Genomic DNA, 20,299 nt, shown 5'->3' on the forward strand with positions numbered 1-20,299 from the left:
GGACTGTCACCCTGGCCAAGGAAACGGAAGCTCAGAGAGGTAGAGCGCCTTGTCCCAGGGCACACAGTAAGCAAGAGGCAGACCCAGCATTTGAACTCACGCCTGTTTAAGCCCCAAGCCCAGGCACGAGCCACACACCTGGGGGCAACTCCGGGTTCTGCCACTTCCCAACTGCGTGATTGGCAGCATCTCACGCTACTTGCCTGAGCCTCCTTTTCCTCGTTTGTAAAATGTGACCGTAGTTCTCCCTTTACCCAATAGATAGAAGGGTGGAGAGGTGCAGAGGAGAAGCGTGTGTGCAGCAGCTACACCCTGGACAAAGTGGAGAAATGAGCCTGCTTTATGGCTATGACCCCGTCTCCTCCTGTGGCCGACAAAGCCCCGGCTGCCCATTGCCAAAGACGAAATGCCTGTTTCATGAAAAGCGTGTGTAGCCCCCAGGCTATAAGAACTGAGACGCCCACCCTCTTTTGGAAGCAGCCAGCAAAGACACCACTATCACAGCCCACCCCCATTTCAGCCCTCACCCTGCTGCTCTGGGCCGTGGAAATGCTCCATGGGAGAGGAGCTCCGGTCCTGGTCTTGGAATGCCAGCCTTCGAGAAATTGCATTAACCCTCCACAGAGACCAGCAGGCCACAGAGATGTCCGACCGGGTGAACTGGCAATTGCCCCACCTGCAGTTGGCACCGGCCAGGACGCCCCGCGTGATCATTTGCCAAAGAGAATTCCTTCGGGAATGAAACTCCCCTGGTTCCTATTTCCGTGCCCCCGACCTCACGGAAGGCTTGGCGTCTGAGGACGGAGAGGGGGAAGCAGGTGGGTGAAGGTTAGGGGGCCAGGGAGCAGGTGGGGAGGCCCGGAGACACTTCAAGGACCTCATCTAAGTAAGAGCCTCTCTTTTGCCGTGGAGAAAAATGCCTTGAAGCCCTTCTGTCGAAGAGTGTAGCTAATTGGCATGAAGCTGGGGGTTAAGGAACGGAAGGAAGAATCTGATTTTTTTTTAAGTTACTGAGAAAGTAAGAATGTCACTTTGGGCAGAGAGAAATAATTTTTTTTCTGGAGTATGTCTTTCTGTATACCACAGACCCTAGTGGACTGCTGAGACTTGCAAAAAAAAAGAGTTCTTTTAATCCACCTTCCTTTCCGCAAGCAGCAGCAGAAGGGCCTTTAAATCAAATGCAATCAGCAAACTTGTCTCTTGCGCTTATCCCCGGCTTCACTCCCTGGAATTTGGCACTTGATGGATTCTGGATCTGACTTAAGGCTTTTTCCAAATCCAAGACTTGGGGAATTTTGTTAACAGTGCAATAAAGTAACTTCATAGTGTTACAGAAGGCACATTAAAGAAGTTGTATGTGTGAGCTGCTCTCTCTCCTTAAAAAAAAAATACAGACAATGTTTCTTTAAAAGTCTCCATCTGCAAATCCCATTAGATGTGCATATAAGGTTTCTGATGATTAATAGTTGCCTGCTCGGGTTTTGGTTGGAGGGGATGGTGTGGGTGGGGGTTAACCCCTCCCTCTCCTCTCTCACATTTCACTTCAGAAATGTGTCACTCTCTCCCCACCGCAGCATTTAAAAGTGTGTCTCCTCAGCCCTGGTCCAGCCCTCGGCAGGCGTTCGCTGCGGGCTCCAGGACAGGCACTCCATCAGCCGGTGCGTTTGGGCTGGGACCGTGAAAATGGTCCGTGTCATCGGCGACATACACACATACAGGAGACCCCAGTAGGCAGGCTGATGTGTCGGGGAGCAGGAAGCCAGAAGTGAAGTGAAGTCGGACATAAGCGTGCGCACACACATACGTGTAGCCAGGTGCACGTGTGTGGACTGGAAAAAGAGACTTTAGTTTTGGTTTTTGTTTTGGTTCCTGGGGTGAACTTTCTGTTGGTCATTTTTCCCTCTTATTTAATTTTTTTTTGCATTTAAAAAAATTGAATGTAAACAGTGTGCGAATCAAACTTTTGAAAGACCGAGGTGTGCAGAGAACGGCAGATGGATCCCGTGGCCAGCAGCTGCATGAGGAGCCCCCACCCCCCAGCCCCGGTCTGGGGCTGCCTTCGAAATCCTCACTCGGAAGGCAGTGGGGCCTTGGGGCTACCCCACTACCCGCCAACCCCATTCTCCTTCCACCAGAAACCAGACTTCCCAGTGACGGCAACAGCAGCGTACCCCGACTTCTCTGCCTCCTGCCTGGCGGCCACTCCGCACAGCCTGCCCCAGGAGGAGCGGGTCTTCACTGAGCAGCACCCCGCCTTTCCACAGCCCCCCGACTGGCACTTCCCTGTCTCGGAGGCTGGGCGCAGGCTCGATCCGGGCCCAACTGGGGGCTCCAGGGAGATGGGGGCCAGCAGCCCAGGCCTGGTGGACACCACGAGAGGCCCAGGAGAGGACTACGAGGTCCCTGGGAGCACTACCAGTGAGACAGAGAAGAAGTCAACCCGACGGAAAAAGGAGAGTTCAGGTAGGTGGCTGGAGAGCAGCTGACCATTCTTTTACTGTGTGACCTTAGAGAGGTTTCTTGCCTTCTCTGAGCCTAACTGCCCTGAACTGCAAACAATACTATCTAACCTACTCAAAATGTAGGACTTACCTTTGGAGTTTCTTTTACTTGGAGTTCTAGGATTCCCTGGTGATGGGTCTATGTGTCCCCAGCCCTCCTGGGCTCCAGGAAGGATGAGCCAGCAAGAGAATGAAACAGGATCCACAAAGATTTGGAGGACATGTGGGAAGGAGCCCAGTGTAGGCAGGCAGGGGCTGGGGAGGCACTTCCCTGGACCCAGGCTGCCTCTGGGCCACGCATCTCCCTGCCCTATCCTGGCCAGCTCTGAATGGTCTCAGAGCCACAGAGTTTGCTCACTGTGGGAATCGGCCGAGGAAGAAGCTCAGGGGGCTGCCGCCAACGCTAGACACCTGGGTGGTCAAGCAGGGTCAGGAGCCTAGAGGCAGGGGAGCAGTGTGAGGGCTGGGATGGGAGAGGCAAGGAATGAGGGGGAGTGCTGACATGTGGAGCAGACAGCCCCTCAGGTATCGCCCTGCCTAGCTGGACTGTGCCTGGGCCAGAGAGGGCAGCTCAGCATGCTGAGGTGGGTGAGCCCTGGAGAAGGCTCTCCAGAGAGATCCCTGGCCTTGGGGGAGAGTCAGGGAGGCAGGCAGCCAGCCATGGGCAAGCAGTGGACCTCGGAATGCAGGTAAAGCTCGGCTCGGTGCCTGAGTCCCAGAGGCCAGAGGATGAAGCTGGCCCTCTTGTTAAGGCCCCAGCTAAATCCTATCCCCCCTCTGTGGTAGAGACCTGTGGTTTCCTTATCACCCATGCGGCCCTCCCCAGCTTCTTCTGCTGCCTGTTCGCCCATTGTCCGCTTCCCTGGCCCCACCTCGGCCATGCCCCCTGCCCTCACTGCCCGCTCTGCCCTCCTGACAGCCACCCAGGGGGCAATGTCTATCTGACCTCTAGAGGACCTTCTCATGGGGCTAAGCAGGGGCAGGCAGAAAATCAGAGTGCCAACCAGCCAGGGACTACATTCTGTGCTTTGCTTCTCAAGGCACTTCCAGTGCAGCGCCGGTTTCCCCAGCATCTTCTTCTTACCAGGCCCGACTAGCCAAAGCCCTGGGGTGTGGAAATGAACAAGGTGGCCTCAACCCGCCCCCGCTCTGGCCCCCGCAAAGAGCGCAAACCCAGAGGGAGGAGCGGGTGCTGATACCTGCCTAACAGCAGACGTGCCTTTCCACGGGGCAGTAGGCGACATTCGTCAGCTCCTTTGAGTGTCGCCGGTTTATGCTGTTAAGTGTCCCAGGTCTTATCAGCAGGTTCTGTGCATGTGGAAAAGCAGAGGCGCAGTCGGAGCGGGTCACTGCTAGAAGGGACTCCAGACAGAGTGATCCCCTCGTCTCCATTCGCCCAGGACTTTCCTGATTTGGGCCTGGAAAGTCCAGCATCCCTGGAACCCCCTCAGCCCTAGCCAAACTGGGACAGCTGGTCACCCTAGAAATAAGCTCAAACCCCCAAATGGCAGACCCCAAACCCTACACCCTTCAGTAGCTTCCAAGTACAATCCTCCTTTTGAAATAGGGGGATTCTAAAACATGCTTGAAGAAGTCCCTCCCGGGCTCACAATGGATAATAATGACCACAGCCCTCCTGGCTGTTCAACAGGAAGGGCCCTTTAAATTTCCAACCACTTAAATCCTGAACTATTCCTAGCCCTGGCTGGAGACTTGCTGAGAATGGGGCACTCCGTGCTCCTCCTCTCCAAGGAGCTCTCAGTGACTTGGCTCTGAGCCTGGCTGAAGAGCTCTCCCCTCCACAGCGCTGGCCACCATCTCTGCCCACACCTCCCTCGGCTGGATGCAGCCACTTTGCTGGAAACTGGGAGCCAAGGCTGGGAAGGCACGGGCTCAGGAAAAACCATTCTGTGCTTCAGCAAGACTCATTTGTACGTCTTTCCTTTTGGCCGGGGGCCCATGACACTGCATTAGGAAGTAAACTTGTGCGCCAAGCAGCTGACTGCCCCAGGGGAACGTGGACACCCTCAGCTGAATTTCCTGCACTCTTCATAGGCTCGGCCTTGGGTCAGGGACATTCCCATCCCTGAGGGGCCCTGGGCTCTCCCTCAAGGTCCCCCCTCAGGAGCAGCAGCAATGGCAGGAGTCACCTGAGACATAGCAGAGCAAGCTGACTTTCATTCATTCCCTGGGATCCCAGACCTGCTCTCCATTCAGCATGGAAATCTTTATTACCCAGCTAGTTGCTGGGAGTCCTCCTTTGTGATTTAACTGGAGGGGAAAGTGGTGGGCGAGGGTCACCACCCACTCCAGGAATCTGCTCACAAGAGATCAACCCACAAAGGACCCCGGCCCCCACCCCACCAACCCTGAGTGGTTAGATTCTTTCTTATTTAACATTTTGATTATTTTATTCATCATGGATTTTTGGCATTAATGTTTATTTTGTAAAAATTGCATTAAAATATTCTCTCTCTTGATTCACTGAGGTTTTAGGTGCCCCTTGCACTTTGCCCTCAACACGAGCTCCTGACACACCTGCCCTGGCCCCTGCTGAGCCAGCCCTGGAAGGTTAACCAGCAGGGGCCAGAATGTGGTTTCTGTAGCTTCACAGGCGGGCGAACAGGTCGCAGCATCCGCACTGCGTGCGACTTTGGACAGCCTGCCTTCGGGAAGGTTCTTAACTTCTCGGAGCCTCGGTCTTCCCAGCCATACAATGAAACTATAACAATAGCACTTCCACGCAGAGTGGCCGTGAAGGTTACAAACATTGATCCATGAGATGACCACTGTGCCCAGTCCGTGAAGCCCAGAAACAGCCACTGTGGATGATACGAGGCCCACATTTCCAGAACCAGCCTCCATCAGATCTCCCTGTTTATTATTTACGGGGTCCCTTGGAACTGAATCCTCCAAATACACTGGCTCAGAAATCCCTGAGTCTGGGGTAGAAGCCGTGGGGACCTCTGATGGTCATTGCTCACCCTTGGAACGCAATTGTCATGAGTTAGAAGCTCGGAGATCAGCTGGAGAGGACAGGGGGCCTGGCGGGCCGGGTGCGGGGCGTAGTGAGTTGTGCGGGGCGAATGCAGGCCATGCTGGCTGAGAGACCTCAGGTAATGGCAAGTCACCGAAGGTCTCCTTCCAGAGGAATGTTCTCCCGCTCTCCCCTTTTCCTTCCTTTGCCATCCCCAACTGCTCCCGCTGGAAGTGGGGCTGATTTGCTCAAGTAAATGGGCCCCTGGCCCCCACACCCTGAGACCTTCGTTCTGCTGGTTCACGGCACAGAGCCGATTCAGGAGGCCAGTGTGATGTTATCTCACCCCAGGGTGTTAAAGACCCTGCTGCAGGGACAGCTGCGAGGCCACTGCTGTTTGCCCCCAATCTGTCACTGCTACCGTGCTTGTCTTTAATTTACAGGGATGAGGGATTTCTCGGTGATTTTCTGACAGGGTTCAAGGGAAGGTCGCGCGTGATCAGGTGAACCTGATCGCCCACCGGGGAGAGCCCCTGTGCTTGGGCTCCGCACGTACTCACTCCGCCTTCACCAGACGGGCTTTGTCCTTCCTCCCTCCGCTTCAACACGCCTGCCGCCCCGGGCTCGGCCCCCCACGCTTCTCCCCGGCAAGCCCTGATCTCTGCCTGCCCCTGCCCGACCACATGAACGCTCGTTACGCCTGAGGTTAAAACCCTCCACAGACCGGCCCCCTTTGCCCTTTTCCTCACCTGTTCCCCTTCTCCAGCCACGGCCTCCCCCACCTTACCACAAGCCACACCAGTGTACTTGCCTTGCAAACACACTCAGCCTTTTCTCCCCACACCCAGTTTGGGGAATGGCTTTCCCTTCCCCCACTCTTCTGCTGATTACCATCCTACTTATTTTTGTGCCCAGCTTGAAAACAATCCCCTTCAAGGATTCTGTCTTTTTTTTTTTTTTTTTAAGAATTGATGGCTCCACTTGTATATAGCATCATTTCAGTGAAAGCTATGGTGAAGAAGTTTCAAACTGTGGAATCCACTAGAACCCATGCTAATTTTTCTGAAAATGGTTTAGGACCACATAGGAGCTCTCCTGAGATTCTTATCATGGGACATCTTCTATTTAAAGTCTCCTTTTTCTTTTGATCGTGGTCAAGAATACGTCACATAAAATCTGCCATACAAACATTTTTAAGGGTGCAGCACAGCAGGGCCAACTGTATGCACCTTGTTGTACAAACGCTCCCCAGAACGTTCTCATCTTGTGAAACGGAAACTGTACCCATGGAACGACAACTTCCTGTTCCCTTGCCCCGGGCCTGCCAACCAGCATTCTACTTTCTGTTTCTAAGAGTTTGACTTCATTGGATATCTCCTATAAGTGGAGTCATGCAGAATATGTCTTTTCGGGATGGCTTCTCTCACTTAGCCTAATGTCCTCGGGGTGCGTTTAGGTTGTAGCATCATAACAGGATTTCCTTCCTTTTTAAGGTGGGATGGTATTTCATGGTGTGTGTACACCGCATTTTCTTTATCCACCTCTTCATCTGCTGGCGGGAGGACATTTGCGTCCCCTCTGCCTCTGGGCTATTATGAAGGGTGTACAAGTGTCTTCAAGATCCGACTTTTGAATTTTCTTGGATATTTACCTAGAAGTGGGATTGCTGGATCATGTGGTTCTATTTTTAATTTTTGGCTGAACCCCCATGCTCTTTTCCATAGCCACTGTGCCATGTGGCAATTCTGCCAACAATAAACAAGAATTTCAATTTCTCCACATCCTCACCCATACTTGTTATTTTCTGGGTTGGGTGGTTTCTGTCGGTGACCCTCCTAATGGATGTGACGTGGTCCCTTATTGCGGTTTTGATTTTCATTTCCCTGATGACTGGTGATGCTGAGCATCTTTCATACATTTGTTGGCCATTTGTACATCTTCTTTGGAGAACTGTTTACGCAAGTCCTTGACCCATTTTTGATTGGCTTGTTTGACTTTGGTTGTTGACTTGTAGGCGTGCTTTTCATATTCTGGATATTAACCCTTTATCAGACAGCTGGATTGCAAATATCTTCTCCCATTCTGTGGGTTGTCTTTTCATTCTATTGATTGTTCCCTTTGCTGCATAGAAGTTTCTAAGTTTGACATGGTCCCATTTGTCTATTTTTGGCTTTGTTGTCTGTGTTTTTGGTGTCATATCCAAGGAACTATTGCCAAACCCGATGTCATGAAGCTTTCCTCCCATGTTTTCTTTTGGGAGTTTTATAGTTTCAGGTCTATGTTTAAGTCTGCAATCCATTTTGAGTTCATTTTTGAATACAGTGGAAGGTAAGGGTCCAACTTCATTCCATTGCCTGTGGACATCCACTTTTCCCAACACCGTGTGTTGAAGACCATTCTTTCCCCATCATGTAGCCTTGCCACCTCTGTTGAAGATCATTTGATCATACATGTGAGGGTTTATTTCTGGGTATCTGTTCTGTTTCATTGGTCTATACATCTGTCTTTATTCCAGTACCATATTGTTTTTGATGACTGTAGCTTTGTAATATGTTTTTAAATCAGGAATTATGAGGCCTCCATCTTTGCTTTCTCAAGTTTGTTTTCTCTATTCAAGGTTCTTTGAGATTCCATATGAATTTTAGGATGATTTTTTTCTATTTTTGCAAAAAAAATGCCATTGGGATTTTTGATAGGGATTGCATTGAATCCGTAGATCATTTTGGGTTGTAGGGACCTTTTAACAATATTAAGTCTTCCAGTCTATACACATAAGATACCTTTCATTTGTCTTCTTTCTTTCAGCAATGATTTGCAGTTTTGAGTGTACAAGTCTTTTGCCTCCATGGTTAAGTTTATTCCTAAGTATTTTATTCCAGCTGATGCTATTGTGAATATAAATTATTTTCTTTTCAGATTGTTGATTGCTACTGTATAGAAATGCAACTGATTTTTTTGTGCATTGATTTTGTATCCTGCAACTTTATTGAATTGGTTTATTAGTTCTAAGAGGTTTTTTGTGGAATCTGTAAGGTTTTCCACATACAAGATTATGCCATCTGTAAACAGAGATTATTTTACTTCTTCTTTTTATTTCTTTTTCTTGTCTGATTGCTCTGGCTAGTATTCCTAATATCATGCTGAATGGATGTGGTGACATTCGGCATCCTTGTCTTATTCCTGATCTTAAGAGAAAAAAGCTTTTCGTTTTTCATCATTGATTATAATGTCTGCTATAGGATTTTCATATAAGGCCTTTATATGTTGAGATAATTTCCTTCTCTTTCTAGTTTGCTGAGTGTCCAAGAATGTTTTCCTGACCTCCCTCCCTACATACATTGAGCAAGCCTTATTTATACCTCCATTTTAGCATCAAACCACAATTGGCCTTTCACCCAGAGTTATAGATGCATGTGGCTGACCTTCTCCCTAAAATTGAAGTGTCTGCAGGGTCAGAATGATGTTTGGTTCACCTGTGCTTAGCATCTACTGAAACATCCGCACACAGGAGGAGCTCCATGCTGCATCTGGTCCACAGTCTCTATTGCAGCCTAGCATGCATCCATTCATTTTCTTACTTCTCTCTGAACTTGGCTCTGACACCTGGCATGAGGGCTTCTACCATGTGTGATATGTTTCTGTAAAATGCATCAGAACTTTTACAGTCTCACTCACAAAAAAGTGTTCAGAGAGCCAGACTTCAGTCGTAAAACCAGCCCAGGGTCAGGGCAAGGGCTGGGGTCAGAAAGACACATAAACGGCCACTTGCAGACTGAGTTGGCTCTGCAGGAATCCCCCACAGGATACTGGGGTCCCAAGTACCAGGACCACCATGGGAAACAAATGGAAATGCTGTGGCTGTGCAATAAAGTGGACCCACCAGGGCAGAGCAATTAGGGGGGCTGCCACAGCTGGGCATAGAGGTCCCAGATGTCACATGGACATGAGGCTGCATTCTCCAGGCTATAGGAAAGGGCACCTTTTTCTGATTACACAGAGGCCCCCTATGGGCAAGCATCAGCCTCGCCACACACCCCTTGTGGCTTTGCTCCCTCTCCTCAGTGGTAAGCACTGGCTGTGGGGAGTTAGGGGGTGTCTTAGTCTACTCAGGCTGTCATAACAAAATACCATAGACAGGGTGGCTGAAATGACAGGCAGACATGTTCTCTCAGTTCTGGAAGCCAAAAGTTAAAGATCAAGATGTCGGCAGGTTTGACCTCTCCTGAGGCTTCTCACCTTGGCTTGCAAATGGCCATCTTCTTGCCATAGCCTTTTCCTCTGTATGTGGACATCCCTTGTGTCTTCTTGTACAGATGCCAGTGAGACTGCATTAGGGCTCGGGCCAATTTAATCACTTCTTTAAAGGCTCTATCTCCAAATTCAGTCACATTCTGAGGGGAGAAGGCACACAATCAGCCCGTAAACAGGGGTCTAGGGACAAGGACAGGGTTCTCAGCAGTGGCACAGATGTTCCTGTTAAAGCCCCTTCAGTGAAAGCCGCGTCGCGAGGTGGGCACCACCACGACCTCAGATCTCCCCCAGCCCCGGTCCCCTTGCCACTAGAGCTTCTCTGCTCAGGTGGAGCGGATCCCCACATACTTATCTTACACCCACAGAGAGAGACTTTAAAAGTGCAGGCAGTTTTAGGAATGAGTCTTTAAAGAAGTGGACGCCCTGGCTGGTGAGGCTCAGTGGATTGAGCCGTGGACTGCGAACCAAAGGGTCACCAGTTCGATTCCCAGTCAGAGCACATGCCTGGGTTGTGGGCCAGGTCCCCAGTAGGGGGTGCACGAGAGGCAACCACACATTGATGTTTCTCTCCCTCCCTTTCTCCCTCCCTTCTCCTCCCTCTAAAAATAAATAAATTTTAAAAATCTTAAAAAAGAGAAGAAGAAGTGGGCTGTTTGACAGAGGAGGGAGGAGAGAAGGTGACAACAAAATAAATGAACATCAGTGAGTGTCACTGGGGTCACTAGAGTGTACTGAGTACTGCACTGGGTGACCTCACGTCCTCCCCCAGTCCCTCGCTGGGCCGCAGCATCGACAGGGCAGGCTCCATTCTAGCCCTGGACCCACAATGTCCTGGCTGTGTGGACTTGGGCAAGTCCTGACCCCCAGTGAGTCCCCGACTCCTCCTCTGAGGATAACAGTACCTCATGGAACTGCCGTGGGACTAGATCAGATCACAGATGGTAAAGACCACAGCCAGCACTCTGTGACCCTTCGACCTATTTTCCCCAAAGCTATGAAGGAGCACCCTTTTCTTGTCGAGCAGGGAGCCGACAGGGGCAGGTGGGACTTGTCTCTTGGAAGAGACCAGGATGAGGTCTCTTCCCTCATCCCGGCTGCACCCCAGGTTGCCCATGTTCAAAACCCCAACTGAGCCTTGGCAGCCTGCCCCCAGCCAGGCCCACCTGCCCCTGTGGCTCCCTGCTCCAGGGGCACCGAAGTGCTGGACAGCGTGCCGTTTCAGGGGTGCACAGCGGCTGCAGCCCTCTCGCCCCAACTCCAACCCTGGAACCCCCAGCAGGGAAGAAGCCCAGGGCTCCACAGTGGCCAGCTCAGGAGGAGACCGGAACTCCCCCTTCCTGCTGGGCGTCCCCTGACTGCTGGCTAGAGCTCCTGCTTCTCCAGTTCTGACAGACCCAACGCAGGGCCCCAGGCCTTGGCCACGGTCTGAACTCAGATGCAGCAGCACAAACCCTGGTTCTGGGCCTGCGCAGGCCCCGCCGGATGCATTCTGGAAGTTCTGGAGAAAGTCAGTTTTCACCAAGGCAGCAGGACTCTGACCAGTTTCTAAGATGTAAGGTCCAAAGAGCCCATGGGCCACCCCGGCCCTGCCTACAGCCCTACAAGGCTAGGAGCTCAGGAGTTCCCCCCCCCTCCCCCACTCACCTATTGCTGTAGCTGAAACAAATCAGGGCACCTGGACTCAGGGAGGTGGTGACAACCCCAGAGGCAGAGCAGCCCTTCTTTCTGGGGGGCAGACCCCTGCAGACCCCCAGAGCTAACCCCTTCCCCAGGGCCTGTCTGCTTACTGAATCAGGCCTCCCTGGCCTCTGGCCAGCATTCCTCCCCCACCCCCACCCTAGCCTTTCCTATTTCATGTTTTTCCCTGTTTCCCTTAAACATCGTGGTGGAGGAACAGTGTGAGCAGTGGGGCCTGGGTCCTGGAGCCCACACTTCCTTTGGTGACAGCTAAGGACAACATCTGGAACTTATAAACACCAACAAAACCCAGTGCTGCCCCCTGCCTCCCTCCAGCCTGTCTGGGAGGCTTGCTGCTGCCCCCACCTCTTATTCTCACTACCTCCCTTCCCTCTCCTTCTCTGCCCCCTCTTCTTGGTCCCCACACCCCATCTTATCACCCCACCCATTTCACTCTCCTTCACCACTGTCCACCCTCCCCAGGACTCTCAGCAAAGACTACTGTAGCACCAGGCATTTTCATTCCAGAAGAATCTGCCTCTCTCCTAGTAAACACACCCCGAATTCCTTAGCTTCACTGCTGGGCTCCTCAAAGAGGCCAAGATCCCTACCCCTGCCTCTTTAGGCACCTGCGGGAGATGGAAGCAGCCCCAACGTTAAGTTCAGCAGGGCGCAGTTGAAAAGGCAGGCAGTTCTAGGAAGCCAGGGAAGCCCTAAAAGCCAACGCTCTGCTGGTCTCGGGCAGGCTCCATCCAGTCTTGTCTAACTCGATGGGCTCCGACTCCTCTCTCTGAAGTGGAAAGTATCAAACTAACAAGGATGTCAAAGGCGTGCTCTGGGAAGAAAGCCAGACACCACTTCCAGAGGGTTTGTCCTGGCCCCACCTACTGACATCATGCCCCCAGTACCCGTCCCTGGGGGTCCCGGGGAGACAGGCCTGGGCCCGAATGCAGACGCTGGCTGGCCCTGCAGTGCGCACGGCCTCCCCAGGGCAGCGTGACAGTGGCCACAGCCCTGGACTGGTTGGTGGGGGGAGTTGGCAAGCCATTTAGTCTCTGGGTCTGCGTTTCCTCATTTTTCAATGGATACTGTGTGCCTTACCTACCTCACAGAATAATCAAGAGGAAACAACAGGAAGCAGCCTGGTGTGGGGAGATAGCTTCCCACCAAGGCAGTGCGTGTTCCAGGGCCAGCTCCACCACTCACTTGCTGTGGTCTTTAAAATATTTTTTATTTATTTATCTTTAGAGGGGAAGGGAAGGAGAGAATGAGAGAAATATCAATGTATGGTTGCCTCTCGTAAGTCCCCTGCTGGGAACTGGTCTGCAACCCAGGCATGTGCCCTGACTGGGAATCGAACCGCGATCGTGTGGTTCGCTTGCTGTGGTCTTTAAACAAGCCTCTTACCTCCTCTCAGCTCACCTGCAAAATAAAAAAGCAACCTTGGGTGAGCACTAAGTCCCCTTCCAGCCCTACTATCCTATGATTCCATAGACTACGGAAGCCCAAAAGAAGTTTATCTCTGGGGGAAAGAAACACATTGTCAACTGCAAAGGGTTCTTCAGATACATGGCACATGGCTTCCTATCTCCTGGAGAGAAATGAGTAAAAACGGCTGTGGGAGCTGGGGAGGAGAGAGACGGGGCTGCAAAAAGGCACCGTCCCTGGCGTCTGTCTGAGCTTCCTCATGGCTCCGATAGAGCTGTCTGTTAACTCTAGGAAAGCCTGCCAAAAGTGACAGCTATTTATGAAATAATTTCACTTGGGTGGTGTGGAAGCTCGCAGTGCAGACCGCAGTCACACACACACATCCTGTTTGCATTTCTCTGGGCACTGCCGCCTGCTCCGGCGTGGCCCTGCTCACCCAGGGCGCTAGGCAGGGGCTGCGGCGGCCAGCTGAGTGCCAGCCTCCTCCCTCCGCAGTCCTGGAAGAGGCACCCATGGCGCCTGAGAGAGAAGCAGAACCAAGAGGACGGATGTGTGGTTCCGATCAATGCCAGTTACTGTGCCTGGGATCATGGGGCCCTGGAAAGCTGACACAATTGTGGCTGATAGTGGCCAGAGACACAGATCCAAGCAGAGACATAGAAGAATAGTAGAGGAGGGGAAAACGTTTAAAAGGCCAGACACTGAAAAGGCACGCCTTTCACAAGGCTTCGGAGGCCTTGAGGAGCTTCACCTCTAACCTGCGCCCTGAGTCGTCTCTCCGACATCATCCCCAGCAGGACCTCTTCTGGTGCCGCTTTGGGGCTCAGCACTGTGCCAGGTGTTAGCCACACCTTGCCCGCCTCATTCCACCTTCTCAGCAGCCTTCTGACCTCAGTGGATGCAGCTATTCTCATTCTGCAAATGAGGAAACTGAAGCTCAGAGAACTTACAAGACCTGCCCAAGGTCAGAGAGCTCTTCCTTGGAGCCAGAAAGGCCCAGTCTTGTCAAGGCTCTGAAGACACCTCTGCAGACACAACTCCCCTGCACTCAGCTTGGGGCGATGAGCTCTGCACGTCAGAGGGAGGAACTCCCGGGGCTGAGGACTTTGGAAAGTCTTGGGTGGACTGGATCAGAGCACATGGCGAGAGCACAGCTATGACTGACGGGAAGAGCTAGGGGCCAAGATAAGAATATCTGAAACTGTTAGGGGCCTTGGGTTCAAGGCCAAAGGTTCTCAACCAAAGAGGAAAAGAGGATGTCAGGGCTACATTTTGGAAAAAGACTCTGACGCCAGCTCTGCAAGGGAAAGAAGACCCAGCTCTATTCCATACTTCTTTTTTTTTTTAAATATTTTGTGTATTTATCTTTAGAGGGGAAGGGAAGGAAAGAGGGAGAGAAATATCAATGTATGGTTGCTTCTCATGAGTCCCCTGCTGGGAACTGGCCTGCAGCCCGTGCTCAATCCACTGAGCTATGCCACCCAGGGCTCAACTCCATACTTCTATACATGGGGAAACTGAGGCCCAGAGAGGGAGGGAGGCTCCCCAACAAGGGTGTGCTTGGGTTCGAGCCATCCTGGGGGAAGTGTGCATGGGCACAGTGCCTGTGACCCAGCAGATTGAACATCCCCGGCCAGAAATGGCACGAAAGTGCTCAGAGTTTTTGTCTTTTTCTAGCTTGATGAGAAAGTTGCAGCACAAAGAGAACAGTAACTTCCACTTTGGTTTTCATAGCTATCTTCCTGTACTTCTGGCGTTTTTGTCATTTCCACCAGTGGAAGAAGATCTTCCTGCTCTGGGAAGCTGAGGAGGGACAAGTGTCCCCCGGGGTTGCCCCAGGTCCACACAGTGGCTTAGACACTCAGGTCCCAGCTCACGGTTCTTTGTCTTATGCCCCCTTCTTCCCCATCCTGAGGCTAGGGCACCTAAATCAGGGCACTAGAGACAGGAGAGGAGAGTGAACAGGGTGTGGCTCGGCTTGGTGGACAGTGGTCAGCTGCCCACACAACCAGTTGAAAACCAACCAAAGGGGATCCTCTTCCCACCTCCCCCTGTCTCTCTCAGAAGGATTGCATATAGAACTGTGTGGGTGGGACAGGGGGTTGTTTTCCGGAACCCCACAGGGCACCTATTAAACACAAGCCCACCTAGGAGAAGGGGTGAGTGGGTGTGGGCATCACTCAGGATGAGCCCCCCACCCTGGGAGCCCTGGAGATAAGGGCTCCCAGGGTGGAGATAAACCAAGCTGGTGTGGTACAGCTCCCACCCCTGGCCACACAGACACAAAACGGAGAACCCAATGCTGGGGTTGATGGCCTCAGCTCTAGTCAGGCGGGCCTGGGTTCGAAGCTCAGTTCTGCCACCTAATAGCTTCCCAGCACACTGGGCAAGGCCCTGGGCCTCTCTGTAGAGCAAGAAGGATTTAGCAAGTATTTAACAAGTACCTGCTGTGTGCCAGATACAGTAGCAGATGAGAAAAAGCACTTACATCCTTGGGGAAAGAGACAGAGAGAGCTGTTAATCAAATTATCGCAAATCCATGTGACGATGCTGAGGGGTAACAACAGCACCTACTTCTTGTGTGGGAAGGACCAACGCAGTTGCATCTAAGCACTGGGAAGCCTTGGGAACCGCCTGCTGTTACTAACCCAGCCCCTCCCATGGCATCTCGTGCAGTGGATACAATGGAATCGTGCTTTATATTTTTGCAGCGCTTTAAATTTTCAAAAGCATTTTCCACACACAAGCTCGTCCAGCCGCCCCAATAACCCTGGCAGGCAGGCGCTGCATTCTCCCCAACCTCTCGATGAGGTGACTGAAGCCTGGGACGGTCAGTGACTTCCTCGGAGGCTCCAGCGAGGAGATCCAGGGTTTTACGCCCCCTCAGTTGTTAAAGGGAAGGGCTGGAAAACGCTGAGCCCTGGGACGGGAGGGAGGTGGCAGGAAATGAGCGGGTTTCCCGGCCTCCTGCCGGCCAGCGGACCGGGATGTGCTCCAGCGGCTGTCCCTCCGCTGCGTGACCGCGCCCTCCGGCCCGTGGCGGCCAAGGCCGAGGACTCCTGGGGGACCCTGCTGGGGCTGCGCATCCTTCCCCTCCAGCCCACGCTCCCCTTCTGGAGGGCTCTGGGCCGGCCTTCTCCAGGCCAGAGCCAGAGGCCACCAGGCGGGCACCCGGGGCCAGAGATCTCGCCCCCATCCTGCTCTCCCCGCGCTCCCGGCAGGTGGCCCACCATGCAGGGCGCCATGACCCCAGCACTCATGCATCGGGATGTTGGGGAGCCCCGGGGGGCAGGGGTGTGCGGTGGGCAATTGCTTCAACTGGCGCCACGCCACCCCACGCTGGCCCTTCCCCCTGGGCTCCGGGCCTCGGGCCTCGGGGGAGGAGGACCAGGAACCTGACACTGGAGGGGACTGGATGGAAAGCGGGAGAAGGGAGGGCTGAGAAGGGAACTGGCTCGAGGGGTCTCTCGTCCCCACCCCAGCTGGTCTTGTGGCTGCTTGCCCAGCAGTGTGGGCCGACTCCCTGCCTTACCCACCACCACTGGTCAGGTTAGACTCGCCTCTGAAAACAGTCTCCCCCACAACACTCGCAACCAGGTTGGGGCGGTGGAGGGTGGCTTTTAGTAAAGCACCTGACTATGGTCACGGCCTCCAAGTCTGTGAAACCACGATGAGGGAGTGAGACTTCCCTCATTTTGGGGAGCCGGCAGGGGCAGCAGTTCCGTCCCCTGCACCAGACCATGGCACCCACTTAGTCAGTGATGCAGAGGCAGGGGTCTCCACGCCCCGCCACCCCTAATCCTGAAGGTAGATAACTTGCAGTGCCCGTCATTCGTACAGTACCTTCAGTTTGTAAACCCTTCCTCCATAGACTTCATCCGAACAGGGTGTGAGTCAGTGGCCTGGGTTTGAGTCCTGACCCCGCCATCCCCTTGCTGATTGTACTTGGATGAGCTTCCACAACTGGCTTCACTTCCCGGTGCTTAGCTCTCTGCCCTGTGAACTAGGACTGACTCTAGAACTTACCCGGCTGGGTTACTGGGGAGACTGAGTGACTGACACACGGACTGTGCTTGGCCCCCGGCTCCCCGCTAGCAGTTCCCACTGGGCCCCTACTGTGGCCTCCTGGGGGCGCCCTTCGTAGATGGACTTTTCACTCTCCTCCTGGTGTCAGAGGGGGAAAGAAGCTTAAAGCAGCACTCCTTGACCTTGGCACACAGCCCCCTTAGAGATCTTGCTGAAACGCAGGCTCTGATTTGGGGGGCGCGGGGAGCGGCCGTGGTCTGAGATCCTGCGAGTCTGCCCAGCTCCCTGCTGATGCTGCCCCCAGAACACCCTTTCAGCAGGTCTGAGAGCAGTGGTTTGTAACTTGACCATGAGTCCGAATCACCTGGAGGGCTTGTTTAAGTAGACTGCTGGGCCCCACTCCCAGAGTCTCTCATTCGGCTGGTCGGGGGTGAGCGAGGCCCCGGGACTGGCGTGGCCAGCAGTTCTCAGGTGCTGCTGACATGCCAGGGGGACAGAGAACCTCTGTTTTAGAGCATCTTGCCCCCTACTAACGTCAAGCTGGGGGGCGGGGAAGTGTGCTGCTGGTAGTGAGCTGTGTGGCGGAGGTCATTAAAGAGCCAAAGGCAGCTTCTTATGCTTTGGGGGTGGAGAGGTTGGCACCTGAGTCTGGGAGCCAAGAAACCTCCCAGTTCTCAGGGGGTTAAGACACTGGAAGGAAAGGTAAAGGGACGGCGTGGGTTCTTTCTCAGCATCTTTTGAAAGTAAGAGAGATAGGGAAAGGCTGCCCCCCCTGCTTGAGGACAAAATAAAGGGAACCGAGGCCCTTGAGACTCACATCTTTCTATTCGGGGCTCCCTCTCCTCAGACAACCCGGAGAACCGAAGGAAACCGGAGGGAGCCAGCAAGGCCCGCAAGGAGAGGACGGCGTTCACCAAGGAGCAGCTGCGGGAGCTGGAGGCCGAGTTTGCTCACCATAACTACCTGACCCGGCTGCGTAGATATGAGATCGCGGTAAACCTGGACCTTTCCGAGAGGCAGGTAGGAGCCCCCTGGGAGCTCTCCTCTTCTGGGCATCGCTCCTTTCCTCGGCTCTCTCCCCACCCCTCCCTCCCTGAATCTTCTCCTCTTTCTCCTCTCTCTGCCCCGTCCAGTGGATCTCAACTGTGGCCGTATCTGAGAATCACCTGGCAAGATGTTCCTAGCTGAGGAGGGTGGCTAATGGGATGGGGATGGAGGGCAGGCAGGAGAGTTTTCTAAAGGCTCCTCAGGTCACTCTCACATGCAGCCAGCACCGGAGCCTCTGGTCTGGTTATTCCCCCACTGAATGCACATAGGAGCCCCCTAGGTGCTTGTTTCCAATGTGGATTTTGGAGCTCCAGAGAGCAACTCTGCAGCAATAAAGCGTGGGCCTGGGATCTGCACTTCTAATCCGTCCTCCAGGTGATTCCGGTATGCCGCGGTTTCCGGGGCACATGCTGCGAAGAACTTCCTAGCCCTTTGTTTTGGGCTTTCCCTCAGAGCATTCCGCCCACACCCACGCTCTGACACAGAGCACACAGAAGAATAATGATAATAGCATGAATAGGTGCTAGCTGCTCTGGGCTGACGCAGCGCTCTGCCAGAGTCCTGGATTTAGAATCGGAAAACTTAGATTCAAATCCTGCTTCTTACCACTTGCTAGCCCTGTGACCCTTGGGACCTGTCTCCCACCCTCTTTGGGTCTCCACCCGTGAAACAGGTCACAACCCCATCTTCAGGTAATGCTGGAGCTCAGAGGAGACCATGAGCAGCGCAGAGCGCTGTAGAGGCTGGGCAGCACTTTATCAATGTGCCCGAGGGTGAGGCTGGCCATCCTTTGTGCTGGGCAAGTGAAAGGGGGTGGGGCCAGCAAAGACTGACTTGTAGAACCTGTTCTCATGTCTGTCTAAGGCTCTTTTTTTAAATCTGGAGACACAAGACAGACCTCGGGGCAGATAGGTGTGTCCTCCCTTGCCTCTCAGTCCCTGGAGCCTTTGGAGGGGTGAGGAGGGACAGGCAGTGGGGTCCCTGGAGCTGCACCCCAACTGGCTTGAGCATCCGCTGGGGCAGTGGATGTAGTGACCCCACCCCTTTGTTTCCTTTGCCAGGTCAAAGTGTGGTTCCAGAACCGCAGGATGAAGTGGAAGCGTGTGAAGGGCGGTCAGCCTGTCTCCCCTCATGGTCAGGACCCGGAGGAGGGGGACTCTGCAGCCTCTCCAGGTTCCGAGTGAGATTCTCCATCGAGAATAAAAGACCGAGGACTGGATCCCCCACCCAATGCCCCCGACCCCAATCCTACCACCCTCTCCCACCTACCCCAGGGCAGCCTCACCACCTCTTGCAGTGATTTTTGGATATGAAGCTGACCAGCATTCCTGGGAGCCTTAAAGTTTTCCAGAAAGTGTTGTCCAGCATGGCTCTGTCTTAGCAGTGCTTTCCCCAGGGCCTTCGCTTCTCACTATTCTTGTGGAATCTTCCAGCTGCCAGACTGGATCTGAGTGAATCCGGGGGACACCCCTGCTCCTCAGGGTCTCTCCACTGCTGCCCCCACCTCCTGCCGCCACCCTCCTCCCACCTGCCAGGCCTCCTCCAGGTCTGGATGCCACCTGGCCTGCAGGGAGAAGAGCCTGGGGACCAGCTGGTGGCTCATGAGAGCTAATGCGTCTAAAGAAAAGGGATGACCAAGACACAGGCACACACCCAGACCACCTTTCCTTTCTGACTGTGTATCTGAGGGTTTGGGGGTCCTGGGTTGTCCCCAAACCCCAGGGGAAGTCAGCGTGAGGAGAGTGGAGGACAGAAATGCTGCTGCTGCGAATCAGAAACCATCCCTGTCTCCAAATTTGCTGGTTGTTAGGCGGGCGAGTGTATTAGCACGGGGGGGAAGACAGTCAGGGAAACGGGCTGGTGTAANTGGTGGCTCATGAGAGCTAATGCGTCTAAAGAAAAGGGATGACCAAGACACAGGCACACACCCAGACCACCTTTCCTTTCTGACTGTGTATCTGAGGGTTTGGGGGTCCTGGGTTGTCCCCAAACCCCAGGGGAAGTCAGCGTGAGGAGAGTGGAGGACAGAAATGCTGCTGCTGCGAATCAGAAACCATCCCTGTCTCCAAATTTGCTGGCTGTTAGGCGGGCAAGTGTATTAGCACGGGGGGAAGACAGTCAGGGAAACGGGCTGGTGTAAGCATTGCAGTCCTGTCGGTCCGTACACACTGGCTTTGCTGGGGGCGTTGTTGGGGTGGGGGTGAGAATGGACCAGGATACCACCTGCTCCTTCAAAACCAACTCGGGAACACAGCTGGGACTGTCGAGCAGTGCCCAGAGCAACGGAGCAGCTCTTCCTTTGAAAGCCGCCATTTCTGTGTTGCAAAACCATCCCGAGGCTCGCATCATTCAGCCAAGGGCTGGAACGTGTCCGCTGTGCTCTGGGTGACAG

At 53.6% G+C, this 20,299-nt stretch overlaps 1 protein-coding gene across 2 annotated transcripts; it reads left to right on the plus strand.

The window, feature by feature from the left end:
* Window positions 1-1,569: 1,569 nt before the first annotated feature.
* MEOX1 (mesenchyme homeobox 1) lies at window positions 1,570-19,727 on the plus strand. 2 transcript variants are annotated; one of them, XM_037068145.1, is made up of 3 exons: window positions 1,570-2,463; window positions 17,708-17,880; window positions 18,969-19,173. In XM_037068145.1, exons 1-3 carry the CDS (start codon window positions 1,995-1,997, stop codon window positions 19,089-19,091), a joined length of 765 nt encoding a protein of 254 aa, XP_036924040.1. In that variant the 5' UTR covers window positions 1,570-1,994; the 3' UTR covers window positions 19,092-19,173. The 2 variants fall into 2 exon arrangements, with proteins under 2 accessions (XP_036924040.1, XP_036924048.1); XM_037068153.1 differs by lacking the exon at window positions 17,708-17,880 and having other exon boundaries at window positions 18,969-19,727.
* The last annotated feature ends 572 nt before the right edge of the window (window positions 19,728-20,299 follow it).

Source organism: Sturnira hondurensis, unplaced genomic scaffold, assembly GCF_014824575.4.
Source record: "Sturnira hondurensis isolate 20B ecotype Veracruz unplaced genomic scaffold, ASM1482457v3 Scaffold0001221, whole genome shotgun sequence".
Taxonomy (NCBI): domain Eukaryota; kingdom Metazoa; phylum Chordata; class Mammalia; order Chiroptera; family Phyllostomidae; genus Sturnira; species Sturnira hondurensis.